At 42.7% G+C, this 15284-nt stretch overlaps 1 protein-coding gene across 1 annotated transcript in view; it reads left to right on the plus strand.

The window, feature by feature from the left end:
* Nucleotides 1–7177: 7177 nt before the first annotated feature.
* syndig1l (synapse differentiation inducing 1-like) overlaps nucleotides 7178–15284 on the plus strand; it is a 34560-nt gene continuing 26453 nt past the window's right edge. The window contains exons 1-2 of the mRNA XM_070987639.1: nucleotides 7178–7477; nucleotides 13525–14198. Of these exons, the coding sequence (XP_070843740.1) occupies nucleotides 13689–14198 (510 nt within the window). The 5' untranslated portion in view covers nucleotides 7178–7477; nucleotides 13525–13688. The remainder of the gene's footprint in view (nucleotides 7478–13524; nucleotides 14199–15284) is intronic.

The raw sequence follows: 15284 nt of genomic DNA on the forward strand, positions 1-15284 counted from the left end.
CGATAGTTAATATATATCAATATATCATATCAATATATATCATGGACAGTGCTGTGCCTGAATGCATTCATTGAATGATAGTTCATGACCTCATTCATATTTGGGGCGAAGGTGAACTCAACGTACTGTATTACTGCCTGATGAACGTTACTGTGAACTCATTCATTCTGGTGTCTGAACTGCACGCTCTCTCAGTTTAACTTTGTTCAATAGGGTGGCAGATTTCTGTAGAGCCTTCCGGGCGACAACCTGGCTAAAACACACCGTAAACAGGCCTTAATATGTAGCGGAAAAAACACCCAGTCTGATAACACCAGCCACCGTGTCGCACCACTGCATGCATCATCAAAACAAAAGGCAGCATGGAGGCGACAAAGCAGCAAGGAGGCGTCGTGTGATCATTTAAACGAGTTTTATGACAAGGTCGGTGAGGAAATGGGAAAATGGGAAAAATCCTTAGTTACAGTGTTAAAACTGATAAAATAATTGCTGTCTGTGGGCTGTGTCTATATGGGCTGTGGCAATAATTTTGAAAAATAATAGCTCGCAGCAGCATATGGAAAAAAAAACTATGACCTAGTTCATTTTTGGAACGGTGAACTTAGTTCAAAATTTTGAATTATGAACTTTGAACTGAACTAGTTCATTTTAAAATCTGTGAGCTGAACTTTGAACTAGTTCATGTACAAAGTGAACTTTCCCAACACTGATCATGGACCTTATCTCCAAGTGATATATGGACCCCCTGGACCAAATTAAAAAATGGCAGACACAGACACATTCTACGTAGCTGCACAACTGCTATTAAGATATTTACATTCTCTGCTTGATTAATCACAGTCATTATAATCCACACTGGAGCGTTTGTTGGTGATATTCTTTTTCAAACATCAGTGGCTCCGTTTGTTGTCCAGCGCTCACTGGGGGGCAGGTTGTGTGATTGCAAAGCAGTCTTTCGGGGTTAGTCGCAGTCAAACAAGCAGTGTGACTGGTTGGTGGCTGAAAGAGTCATGGGCAGGCGCAGCACAACAAGCGCAGGCAGGTGGTGGAATCAAAGAAGCGGAGAGAGAAGCTTGATAGGACACCCAAAGTCTGGCAGTGATACAGCAGTGATGGAGAGGGTCCTGAGCAAAGAGGAGGGCGAGCTGAGAGCAGAGCTGCTGTAGTATTTTGTACTCTATCCAGCACATGGCGTAATATTAATGCAAATGCAGGCAAAATACCATTCAGACTGATTTGTACAGTACACTGGCCTTTTTTCGCCACGCTGGAAGAGACTACAGCAGATTGCATTCACAGACATGCAGACCCACTTAAAAGGAAACCTTGAACTGTGCTGGGAGCTTCATAAGTTCACCTTCAGGCCAATCCTGCCCTATTTTTGCTCTTTTTCTGTTCAAGGGATCTCCTTCATGCCAACACTTTATTGTTTGTTCATCATCTTGAGCTGCATAATGGCTGAAATTTCAAATGACTGACCCTCATCATTCACAAAACTGTGAACTTGTCAAATGAGTTACATACTGGAAAGGCTTATTTTATCAAAGAATCGCTTAAGTCTCTTATCCTGAAAACTATTCATTAAAACAAATGACAGTGGGAGAAGGCTGAAGCGAACGAATCACGTTCACTTTGCTCTGACAGGTGACTTAGAGGGAAGGGATTATTCTGAGTGTCAGCAGGTCTGCATGCCTGAATTAACTCACTGCTTTTTATGTCTACTTACACTTTTATGCCCCAGAGTTCATTCATCTGTACAATTTTGGAAAATACATCAAAATTTGAAGAACTTATTTATATGCTCTGTGTGCAGTTATATGGAGGAAGACATTTCCTCCATATGGGACAATTTTAGAGGCGAGATTAACACACAATATGAAAAACGTGATGTGATTAGCAATTAACAACGACGTTTAAATGCACGAGTGAGTCTTTGTACTTCTTTTATGAGACTGAGCAGTGAAGTGAGGTTTTTTCTTACCGTTTAATAGACAAAGAACAAATGGATCTCTGGCAGAAAACGAAACATTGCTGCATGATTTTTAAAGGCAAAAATGTCAATCTCAACAAGGGAAAGAGAGACTATTAAAATGAAAGGCTTGATAGATTTCCAGTGAAGCTTATTAGTAAAAGGCCAGCTACTATAAACAGAAGAGTGCTTATAAGCGTAAAAACAATTAATGTTTGACATGAGGGGAGGGCAGGAAAGAAAGCATTATTGTAGACTAGCCTGTGAATCATGGCTGTGAATGTACATTAAAGACGTACAGTCGCTGGAGTGGAGAGATATGTCTAAACACCGTCTGTTTTGACAGTCTCAGTGCTTCCTCCAGTAATCTCCTCTGACTGCTCTCTTCATATTCAAACGAGAACAAAATTCATGAAAGACCTTCAAAGTCCTTTCTCAGCAGCGTGTGCTCGGCGGATGGGTCCACTCCTTGCTTGATTATTTTCAGACCTCTTTTTGTTCTCTATTCCGTTTGGCGCGGAGAACACAAAGCTTTGTTTGAAAAACAACTGTGATCTGCTCTCATTCGCGTTGTAAAATCCCATGAACGTGTAAACAAAGTTAGAGCCACCTCTAAAAATGAATGGGATTTCATTTAAATCACCGAGGCAAGTGCCACGCGTTTGAGCGGGCTTAGAGTCAAAAGATGAAACAACAATTAAGATAATTTGGGTTCTTTGTGTGCTGAGTTCAGAGGGATGACGGCGGTGTGTTGATAGCATGCGGGCACCAATTCTGTCTTTCTACACAGCCTTAGAAGCTGCAACACTGGTGTTTAGGCTCTATGCTATAGTTTAATGTATGTAACTGACAGCGGTGGATGAAGTATTAATACCACATTGTAAATACTCCACTGCAAGTAAAGTCCTGCATCCAAAAAGTATTATCAGCAGAATGTGCTTTAAATATGAAAAGTGAAAGTACTCATTGTGCAGTAAAATGCTCCCTGTCAGTGTTTTACAATTCTATGATATTATTTGATTAATATTACTGCTGTATTCATGTATTTGTTGCATTTTACTGCTGTAGATGTTTAAGGTTGAGTTAATTATAACTACTTTATATACTGTTGAGTCATTTAATCTACAGCAATGCATCAAATTCTGTCAGATCATCTGTTTGCAGTGACCATTTTACAGCTAATTCAAGAGGGCTCTTAAATAGTTAATTTATCTTAAGAAGAAAGAGAATTATTCTTCAGTTTATCTCAAACATTCACTTTCAAAATCACCAAATATACGTGGAGATACGTGGTTTTCACTGGAAAGTAACTTGTGATTGTAGCTGTCAGACGAAATAATGTCGAGTAGAAGTATAAACTTGCATAAAATGGAAATACTCAAGTACATGTACTTCAAACTTGTACATAAATGCAGAGTAAATGCACTTGGTTACATTCAACCTCTGTTGACTGATGTTCTCACCTACTGATCTTACCTTCAGCTGGGGCATATGCAGCCCATAAAAGCATATTTTTTGTGTGCCTTGAGGTAACGTTTAGTATGCCACATAGAAACCTTCAGCTCGCCTGCAGTAGCCACATTAAAAACACGGAACAAAGGTTAGACTCTACCCACCTTGCAGTATTGCCATGAGACAACGCTCTAGCCTGAGGGTCATGAATTTACTCTGCCAGTGTTTAATATGATTTCACAGACCCAGGGTAACTTTCACTGTGTATATGTTGATTATCATACACAGTATTTATTCGGATAGTTGAACATTTTCCTGAGACAAAATAACTCCTCTGCATTTATTGCTGGGCTGCTAATTGAATATATCAGAGAAATATCGGCTCCGTCTGAAGGTAAGAAAAATGCTACTACCACTTCCTCTGAGGCTAGTTAAGCTACAGTCTGCTAACAGAGCAACAGTCATATGTGCCATATCACAGTTTTCAGCACAAGCACATTATGCTAAGAACCATAATCAATGTTTAGGTTCAAGAACAGATGGCAGGCCTCACCAGAGCTGCCAGCAGCACATTTCTCTCGTTGTCACAATGGAGGAAATTAACTGAATTACGCTGAATTATGACATCTATGATTGAACAAGCTTTATGTAGTCTGTGTTAACACAAATGTTTTACAATGAAGAAATGAAGAAAACACACACCGTTCACATTAAACACTTAATACATACATTATAAACCCTGCATAATCTATGATGATATCCACAATTGATTGCCATCCAACCTCTGTAAACATCACCATCATCTGGCTCTGAAAACTCTTATTACTGCTCATTTGCATTCCCTTCTGCTCCTCCCTGTGAGTGTCTGCTGAGAGGTAAGAGTGACTGGAGATGTTGTAACTCTGAGCACGACACTGTAGATGAGCCCTCCACCTCCTAAACTCTTTTGGGAGAAGGTTTATGAGGGTGACAGACGAAACCATGGGGGAAAAGCAAGAAAAGAGGTGTGAGGGGAAGGAAGAGCAAGGACTTGTTAAAGAAAAGCTACCTCAGGTCCTAGAGAATCTCTCCATGCATCAGCCATTATCCCAGTGAGCCTGTCTCCTGTCTCGAAACCAACCTGCGAGCCGCTGAGCCCAGGGATATTAATTTGCAGCCCTAATGTTCTGTGGCAAAGGAATTGGAGTCATCTCAACACAAACAAATTGGATCTTGCAGCCCATCTGTAATGCGAGGCATGCCCGCAGGTATGGCAGCAAGCCGAGTGACCCCCTCCAACAAGCAGAGGAGGATGCGGCTAAATTGTCTGTTCAATGGTCAAGCTGCGTTAAAAATTTAAGGAAGGAAGGAAGGAAGGAAGGAAGGAAGGAAGGAAGGAAGGAAGGAAGGAAGGAAGGAAGGAAGGAAAGCGGCGTATGATGTCTATGATTGATGGGGTTCTGATGAGGTCCTGAATGCAGCTAGCCACTGGATCTGAATGTGTTTGTCAGATGTGATTGCGGCAGTATTGAGAGAGGTGAGGAAGAGAGGACAGAAGATGAAAAGAGAAATAAGAGGAAACACTGCAGGGGAAAGACAGACGGTGGTTTGGGAAAAATGTTGAAGTGGAGGTGTGACCAGTGTTTCAGAACACTCAGGCTATTACACAGCCTGTCAGAGCCAACTCCCTGTGTGCTTGCCCTCTTTTCTGTCCCTCCCCTGGTCATCCTGAGCAAAGATCAGCGCAGCTACAAGACTATTTTTGATCCTCTCACTTTCCGGCTATTTGTTGACCTTTTTTTCCCCCCGTGTTGCTCTGTAGTGCCCACGTTCAAATGCCAAACGCACAATGTATTGTACATGAAAGGAAGGAAGTGTCAATACCGCAGATCCCTCGCTGGAACCGTAGGAGCTTTTTCTTGAGAGATCAAACTGACAAGATTGTGGTCAGGACTCCACTTGCGTGCTGTTGAAGACGATTTAGATCCCAGATAATGATACGGGATTTCAGACCTGGTGCCTGCCTACCTTTGAAGTTCATTCACTTAAATGAGCTACTTAAACTATGCATTAACCCTGTGGAGGCTGTCTTGAACTTTAAATAATAACCTTCATTTAACAGTAGGAGCATAAACCACACCTATTTAACAGTTATGGCCCATAAATCAGAATGTATTTATATTCCTTCATATATATTAACATTCAACATCCACGCAATGTGATTTCATCGACAGTAAATCAGAACACTGCGGTGACGCCTGGCCCAGCTTTTTCTAATCACACTGTGCTTCTAAATATAAAAACACCAGTAAAATAGCACCAGCAAAAATGACACGACATTTATGAAGCGCAGTCCTTCAGCACGACAGCAGGAAACTGCTCCGCTCTTCAGCTTTCATTTCCACACAGCGTTAATAGAATTCCCTATCAGTCTAAATTCTTCTGGAGATATCTGAGGAATTTTATTCTCTTCAGTCGCACTCTTGTGCAGTCCTGCCTTGGCTTATTTGGACTCCAAAACGTGGTTAGAAACATGGACAAAAAGAAACATGGATTTAGCAGAATAGTTCTTTTCCTCACATCCTATGATATGTGTTTATGTGTTTCCAATATTCTTATTAATATCTGTTCAAAGGGGCAGGATATTTATGGTGGATGATCAGGCATCAACGCCACCTATAGGGAGGTTGCACTGTGTATATATTTCTTATTGTTTATTTTGTTAGAACTTATAGTTTTGAGCTGTTTATCCTTATTTTCTTTGCAAGTAAATGTAATCCTTAAACCAGAGCCAAATCCCTTGTTTATGGACACATACTTGGCCAATAAAGCTCATTCTGATTCTTATTTTAATTTTCTTAATAACAATAATATAACACTCTTAGTTAATATTTCATGAGAATTTAACTCTCAAAACTCAACTAATCCGCATCATCAGGTCTCTATCGGTGTGGTTTGATCCAAGCTGACTGACACAATCTGAGTTAGCTCACTTTAAACCGGCAAGAACAGCAAGAGCAAACACACAATCAGAGTACCGCTGTAATGATGGCTGGAATCTGCTCTGATCATGCAGGAGCCCGTTGCTCCTCATAAGCAGCTGACTGGGAACATTGCATTGATGCCTGCTAATCACTAGTTTGGGCTCTCCAGGTCTATTTTAAAACTGAAGAAAGTGACTAATTTGAGTGCCACAAAAATGTCAGCCACTGCTTTCTTTGACATTATTGTCATCCACATGAACTAATCAAATCAGTGGGCTCACAGCAGACAGGCCCACTCAGAGTAATTGTAGTGGCTGTTTAAGAAAGGTACTTCAGCTGCTGCTATCTGCCCTCAAAGAAACTCATGAGAGATGACCCCTCCCAGCCATGATCCTGCTCACTTTGACAGCTATGTGCTGTTTGTTCACACTTTACACACGTTTCAATAACTGACAGGAGCCATCTAAACTGTAGCTCCTGCTGTAGGCTTCCAGTAATTTCAATGAGGAGGTGTCTGACATGATTTTGTCCAGCTCTCTTCCTCTTTGGATGCTGCTGCCTGGTGATGATATGCAGGGAAAAACATCCGTTCTAAGAGAAGATTAACCTCGTTTATTCAGTTGTAGTCAGTGAAAGTAAGCGCATGCATGCGGGCAGGGTGGACGCTGTTTTGTCCCTTTACGCGCATTGCGAAGCGTATCGGACTGCTCTGCGCCTCCTCCTCCTCCTCCTCCTCCTCCTCCTCTCACCATCTCACCTCTCTCTCTCTCTCTCTCTCTCTCTCTCTCTCTCTCTCTCTGAAGGTGTTTTAACTTTCCGAAGGCGACAACATTTCAGTCAGCTCTCAAGGTAAACGCTTTATGGGGAAGGGAGACCTTCGCATTTATAGAGGAGAGAGATTACGAGAGTGTGACGGCGGTGTTTTTGCCGAGCGGAGACCTGTTCGCCCGAAATGATTGGCTCTTCCTTCAAATGAGAAAGTCTAAAGAAATGTCTTTCCCCCCTGGCCGACACCTTCAGCATAACAGCCACAATGTTCGGGCGGAAACAAGCGAGTGTTTGCGTCCTCCAAACAGTATTTGGATTGCCAAAGGTAGGGACTGAATCCACCCTTTAAAGCTAAAAGCGTCTTTTCTTTTGTTTAGTTCAGTTTGCTTTCCAGAGCGCGCGCGTGTTAACGCTGTAAAGCGCGTTCAGAATGGTTTAAAATTGGTTTAAATTGCCTTTACGCAAAATGTGTTTTTACATTTACGCACATGTTCGTAGCTCATTGCTTCATAGAAAGAAGTGAAGCGTCGCAATGCAATGGGGCTGTTGTCACGGAGGATGTTGTTGATGAAGAACTCCGCACACAGTTTCCACCTGCGACCGCGTGATCACAAATCCCGTCCGCTCGTCTTTGTGTGTGTTATGACTGAAATATGCTCCTGGCATGAAGTCATCATGTCACTCTGTAGGCTCTGCGCTGCCCTACTGCCTTTTCTCTGTGTGGAGACTGGTCAGAACACTTGTCCGGAGAGTGCGTTCAGGAATATTTTTCAGCCTGTAAACAAAGAAAGCCAAGAAAAAAACATCAGTGTACGAAAAGGAGTGGTTCAGCGTCTGCGTTCCGTCAGATTATCTTTATTTTTATGCATGCAAGAAGTCATTGTAGGGTGATGACAGGGATAATTGTTGCAGCTTTGTGCAAAATCAGGAGGCATGCGGCAAGGAGCTCATCTTCTACCTTCTAACACACACACACACACACGCACGCATGCACGCACGCACACAAGAGAGCTATCAATCCCCACCTTTTCTTTCTGATGTACCTCTGGTGTCTGCAACAATTGGGATGGCACAAGTGATGTCAGGTCTGATCGCTGCTTGAACTGCAGCTCTAATAGATTGAAAAACCTTCAGCAGAAAGTGGCTGGTTTTCAACTCACAGCTTCAGCAGCATGTCTGGAAAATCAGATGTTTCTCAAATGTGCTTCACTTTTGATTCACTCCACATGTATGACACTGTGTTGCCTGATTCGAAGTGTTTTGTTTGTCACTGTGGAACTCTATCTATCTATCTATCTATCTATCTATCTATCTATCTATCTATCTATCTATCTATCTATCTATCTATCTATCTATCTATCTATCTATGTAAATTCTGGCATCTTGCCGTCAGCTACTGGGGACCATGATGTATAGGCAACAAAGCCAACTTAGCCTGCATCTAATTGACAACAAACCGCTGTAGCAACAGTGTCCGTGGTGGGTATTGACAGCAGCGTCCCATTGAATTATTCAAACGCATGTTGCTGAGATTTTCAATGGAGGATTTAATCAAGGAATGCTTTGAACCATCTGAAGGAGGTGTGGAAGACACTAAGCCAAGTGATAAGAATGTTGTTGTACGGGAGAGGAGACAAGGGTCCAGAGGAAAGAGAGAGAGAGAGTCCTCTGTGGAAGGGTCCTTGCTGAGGGTTTAATGTTTTATCAGCTCCACAGATAGACGTGCAGACGGAGGGGACAGACTATCAGCACTGGCTGCTGACACAGGACTAGGATTCAGATTAATTTCAAGTGGATTACGACGTTCTACACAGTCTCCTTTGATGATAATAGTTCATAAAAGGATCAGTCAACAGGGTTTTAAGCCCATTACTCTCTTCATCCTTTTCTGTTGCTTAATCTGTCACTGGACTTTCATGTGCTGATGCCAGAGGGTAAGGTTCGCAGACAAATGCAGTCTGGGGACTAGTTTGCATTTTCTGCAATGAGCCCTTGTGCATTATCCTGATCTGTGATCATCAATAACTACCTGGCGTTACCTTATTATGCATATGGAACGCCAGCCCCTGCTTCCAAAATGAAATTACAGGAAGTTGTCAAGTGCAGTGAGCAGGTCTCCACATGAGGTATACAGGGAAAGCTGCGAGAGACACAGGCTGGATGAAATGGGAGGATAAACATGGCTGACAGATAAGACACATTGGTATTCAGCTACATCTCACCACGCTGGCCTCTAGGCCTGGCTGATAATACCCGCTCTCGGCTTCAGGGTCAGAGGTCTGGGGTTGATTGGCAACGGGCTGACACAGGGAAATAGAGTGTGCTGACTGGAGTCTAATGGGGTTGAGGAACACAGACGTATCTGTGCGGCTGGCATGTTCACGGTCTCACTCTTAGCCGCACGCACCTGGATGCTTACAGGTTGTTCACTAATCTATTAGCCCCTCGTCAGACACCCCTGGGCCCTCCCACACGGCAGCACTGCAGCCTGCGCTTGTGCCATCTCTGTCATGCTGAATTGTTTTCTTCGCAACAGCGTTTGCTCTGCCTCATTCGCTTTCAGCTGTACCTCCCAGCTCCTCGTGCCTCCAAGGCGCTTCTGTCTACCAACATGTCGAACGCACTCAACCAGAGAATCGCATATAAGTATGATCTCTCTTTCGTTCCCCCCTCTCCGTCTTTTCTTTGCTCTTTCTCAAACACATCCACCCACACACACACACATACACACACACACACACACACACACACACACACGAATATTTACTCACAGCCGTACGTGCACGGAACACAAACGCCCACAAACACATGCGCACACACACATCAACATGCAGGACTGTGGTTATTTCTCTGGTGTTCATCCTCACTGATACTGAGGTGTCCTACATTGCTCAGTTTGCACTGAAACGGCTTATTCACACTTTAATTCCCATTAACTGGGGAAAAAAAGCTCCGCTCTGCACCAACAACACAGCAGTAACGTATCTGGAAGCATGACAACACCAAAAAGATTTCTCTGAGCATCCCTAAGTATTGACATGAAAAGTAATCCGCTGTCAGCTTGTAGCATTTGTGCAGAGTAGGAGTGTTACTGTGGCAGAAACAGGAAAGTACTCATACTTATTATGGCTGTATTCATGACAGCCACTGTACCTGCTTTAATGTCAGCCAGAGGGAGTTCATTGACATTGATCTGTTGGCACTGGTCTGTTTGGGAAAGCATACAGAAGGCATTTTTGGCCTTCTGCTGCTGTGAGAAAGTCTTTTTGGACAAGCAACATCCTTTTTTGTGTCGTTGAAGCCATATATCGCAGAGCTGCGAGATCTGATCATCAGAAACCAGTGGAAGTAGCTTGTCCTGCTGCAAACTGTCTCATGTGATTATGCTAATCACAGCTGTGTTTCAGTATTAATGCAGTAATGATTTATTGATGTTAAAATGCTATTTGGAGCTCCTTTAACTTAAGTGGCTATCCTTTGATTTGGAAAAAAAAAAGGGGGAAGCTTTCTGACATTTTAAAAACTCTGGGACACGAGGGCGTGTTACGTAAAAGCCCTCTTTGACACCATGTTGGAACGAATAAATAGATGCAGCTCATGTCCAAAAAATCAGTTCAGATTATTCATCAGCTCCACCCAGGAGGTCGCAACTGATTATCAGCAACAAATCTCCCCTGGAGATGGCACGGGTGCAGTATTTTAAGGACACTTCAGCAAGGCAGATGCCATAGACCATCGTGTCCCAGAAAAGCAGCAGTTTTAATGCAGCAATAGCATCCTAAGTAGACTGCAACCTCAGCACCTGCTCATCTTTAGTTTTTCATGAGAATTTGTAAGTGCTCAAAGTTTCAGTCGACTGACTTAAGTACTGCATGAGCGCGCGATGCCCCCGAGCCATACGTAGACCAAGGGGCGCGCTGGTGTGGAACAACAATGTCAGCACATTCAGACGCAGAAGGTCCAACGGGGAGGAACCACGAAAACTTTCTTGGCTGTCCGGTGCTTTCTGAGCTTCAGGAAGCCTGGGAGCGCGGGGCTTGTATTTTATTCATGGGGCAGAAAACATGAAAAGTACAGCAAACAAAAACCTACGTTGGGGGAAAAATGAGAGAATCAAAGAACTGCAGCTTGAAAGGAGTAAGAGAATGTAAGACACAAGGGGTGATTACACTGGAAATGAAGAGTAGAGGATGAAAATGGCAGCACGCTGCAGGTTATGGGCCAGTCTGTCTCTTCCTCCGGACACTGATGAAGTGGCACTCTGTCCACTCCAATGGGAGACTATTTTAACGTAGAGCTCCATAACATCCTATAATATGGAGTCTATGAAGCTGTAATGTTGAGATCTTGATATTTTCTTGTGGTAAATAAATGTATGGCACATAATGGAAAGCTTAAGCAAAAGAAAAAACACATTGCTTTTGCTTAATATGAATCAGAGGAGGTTTTTCTGACCATGATTAACCAAAGGATCAAAGAATACACGACTCATCTATCAAACGATTAGTGTACATGTTATGAAACTGTGTACCAACAAGCCATTATCCATATCCCATCACCACAATGCTATTTTGTATTATATGTAATCTTGTTGTCTTCAATTGGAAATACCTTTAAGCATTTGGAGATGGAGCAGTAAGCCAGCCATACACGATTGGGGTCAGAACCTCAAGAAATAATCTGCTTTCGGCATTTCTATTTTAAATGCAGATTAATCAGACAAAGGTTAAGGGTGGAGATGAGAATCAGAGAACTCTGGGTTGTTTTTTGCAGCATGCAAATAGCTGGGAGAGATAGAAGGTTATCATTTGATCACTTTTGATCACAAAAGGTATTTCGAAAATAATTTGTTTTGGAAACTATTTATTGTGGTCTGAATTTCCTCTTGGATATATTTCAGCAGTCAATTTCAAGTTGTGCAGTTGCTCGCTGCATCCTCGCTTGTGAGCGACTGAGCCCAGGATGCCCCTTTCATACCCAATCATGATACTATCACCTGTGGAATGTTCCAAACTGTGGAATATTCCAAACTGTGGAATGTTCCAAACTGTGGAATGTTCCAAACTGTGGAATGTTCCAAACTGTGGAATGTTCCAAACTGTGGAATATTCCAAACTGTGGAATGTTCCAAGCAGTTGTTTTTGGAGCATTCCACATCTTTCCCAGTATTTAGTTGTTGCATCAAATTCATAATAAGAATATATCTACAAAAATCAATGAAGTTGATGAGGTAAAACATTAGATATATTGTCTTTGCCTTGTTTTTAATTGAGCATACGTCCAAAAGGATTAACAAATGGTCATAGTTTGTTTTGTTTGTGTTTTGCACAGCATCTCAACTCCAAATTTGAAAGTATGAAATTATAAGGTTTCACAAATATTCAAATGCCCTATAAAACACACACACACACACACACACACACACACACACACACACACACACACACACACACACACACACACACACACACACATTTCTCAAATTCATTAAGATCAATTCAGATCAAAAAATTCACACCAAGAGCAAAAACACCAAGGATAAGCAATCCAGCCAGAATCAGGTTTACACAGAAGTGACTAAATTTCATAATTAGCAAGAAAGAAAGAAAGAAAGAAAGAAAGAAAGAAAGAAAGAAAGAAAGAAAGAAAGAAAGAAAGAAAGAAAGAAAGAAAATCTTTTTAATCATTTTGCTTGAAAAAATCTTTCTGGCCGTGAGTGGTGCCACGGATGTGTAGTAGACATAGCCATCTTAAATAACTCTTCATCATTAATTAAAATAATTGCAATACACTTACAGGTTAGTGGCAAAGAATATTTTTTTATGCTCTGCCAACTGTGTTTTTAATGCTTATCTTTAACCTGTCTTTTAACTTGTGTCATATTTTCACATCGTAAAGACAATTTGCAGCCAACGTCAAACTGCTTTCACTATAACTGTCAGCTATAGATTTACACAGAGGTGGAAGATTACAGCCCTTTTAGCCTGATCCATATCAGGAAGTGAGCTTGATGACACCTAAGAAGACCCAAACAAAGGAGCAGTAACAATGAAATTATAGTAGATGGCAGTGCTTTGATGTATTGCTGTCAGTACCCCGGATATGTGTGTGTGAGTGTGTATGTTACTTAAAGTGTCAAGAGGGAGGAAGCAAATGAAACTTAATTGAATCATCTGCAGGGTGCAGCTCTCGACATGCGGGATGCTGTAAAACGTTGCTGCTGAGGGAACGACAGCTGAACTTTGATCTGACGTGAGCAAGTGTTCGGTAAACTGTTACCTGCTGGAAGACGTCAAATAAAATGTTCCCTCCAGATTTCATATGGAATCTAAAAACTCTCCCTTTCTCTGTTTCTGTTCCTTTCCTCTCTAGATCTCTGAGTGCCGAATGCTGAATGCCACTAACACCTTCACTCCCATCAGCGCACGCCATTGAGAAGCACGCCCTGCCTTATTTCACACATCATTGTCCCATCTCTTTGCAAGAGCCAGCATCACTGAGAAGCTCCACCTGCTCAGCCTTTACCCCCTGTTGCTATGGAGAATCTCAGTGAGCTCCAGAACCCGTTGCTGGACAAGAACAGCAAGCACATGGTCAATGGTTATGGGGGCGACTTCCCTAATAATCAGTACCAGGAAAACATTATTAATTACTTTGCTGGAGGAGGAGGTGGAGGTGAGGGAGGAGGTGGAGGAAAGGTGACTAACGGCAACGTAGTGAGCGGAGGTAGTTACAGTGCCAACGGGAAGATGAAATCTCAGCAACTTTTGGATGCCACCTCACTGCATCTGGCGGTGGAGGCCTTCTACAGGCCCAACTTCATCCTGTACAAGGAGGACAGCGGCAGCATCAAGGCTAAGGAATACAAAAGCGAGTGCTGTGAGACCACCTTCACGGAGAAGAAGGCGAAGGAGGCTTCCAGCACAACGGGTGCAGACACGCCCGGCACGGAGGATCCCCAGGCGAAGCTGCTGGAAGACGGCGAGCACGTCAAGATCCAAACGGTCTCCTATGAGGTTGAGGAGGAGGAGTACGTGGAGTATGAGGTAAGAGAGAGAATGCATGAGTAGAGTCGAGGAAGAAAGTGACAAATTTGAAGATTTCACTGTTAAAGTATGGAGCACCTCGTGTAGCCATCATCCAAAACAGCGTATAGAACATCAAGGATGCTAAAACCCTTCGAAGAGACAGATACAGATGAAAATATTTCAGTTTAAGAGCTTTTAAGGCAGCTGAGGTGCATTTCTTTGCCGGTCAGGGACAAACTTGTGCAATCCTTTTCAATGAAAGAACCATATCAGGCTGATAGGCTTGGATACCTGCAGTGTGTTTGTGTCGAGTGAGAGAAAGAGGACGCTTGTATCCCTGTTGGGTTTGTCCACTTGCATCATCACATGCTCCACGCCTGGATCAGACTAACAATTTCCTAACCACAAATCCCATTTGATCCACTGACCTTGGCCTCAATTCCCAACCCAAAAATTCATCGTTAGATAATAGTAAATCACGCACGCCTGCCTCACCCAGGGATATTAGGTGCTACAGTAGTACAGCATTAGCCACAGTATTTTCACCCTCAACTGGCACGGCCAATAGGAAAAAGCACTCCAAAGGATTTAGGGGATTGGACAGGCGGAATAGGGTGTTGAGTTCGGCCAGTGTCCTGCAGGAGCTAATGGACTGACAGCCACATGCCCCAGAGTCTGCTCGAATTAACCTGGATTGTTGTGATAAACATGTAGCAGCTGAAATGCAACATGACATGAGTGCATGTGTAGCTTGGGGGCTCACTCTGCATTTGACATTATGAATGAAGAATTAGGCAAAAAAAAAACTTAAATCAGAGAAAGAGATAGGAAAAACAATAATGTACAGATGCCAAAGAGCAAATAACCTGCACATTTTCTTTTTATTTCCTTTGTGCTGTTTCACTGGATGCTCACAAAAAGAGAGCAAACAAATCAGACACGTGTACCGAGGTTCCTCTTAGTGAACTCATTACCATATTGTTCATATTTTTCCACACGTTTCCTGTTCACAAATGAACAAGCAAATGAAAAAGGCATCACCAGGCCCCACAGCCAGTTGTGAGACGTAGAGAGAAAGATGCACCGTGGGACTTGTTATGCAGC

Source organism: Chaetodon trifascialis, chromosome 19, assembly GCF_039877785.1.
Source record: "Chaetodon trifascialis isolate fChaTrf1 chromosome 19, fChaTrf1.hap1, whole genome shotgun sequence".
NCBI classification, from domain to species: domain Eukaryota; kingdom Metazoa; phylum Chordata; class Actinopteri; order Chaetodontiformes; family Chaetodontidae; genus Chaetodon; species Chaetodon trifascialis.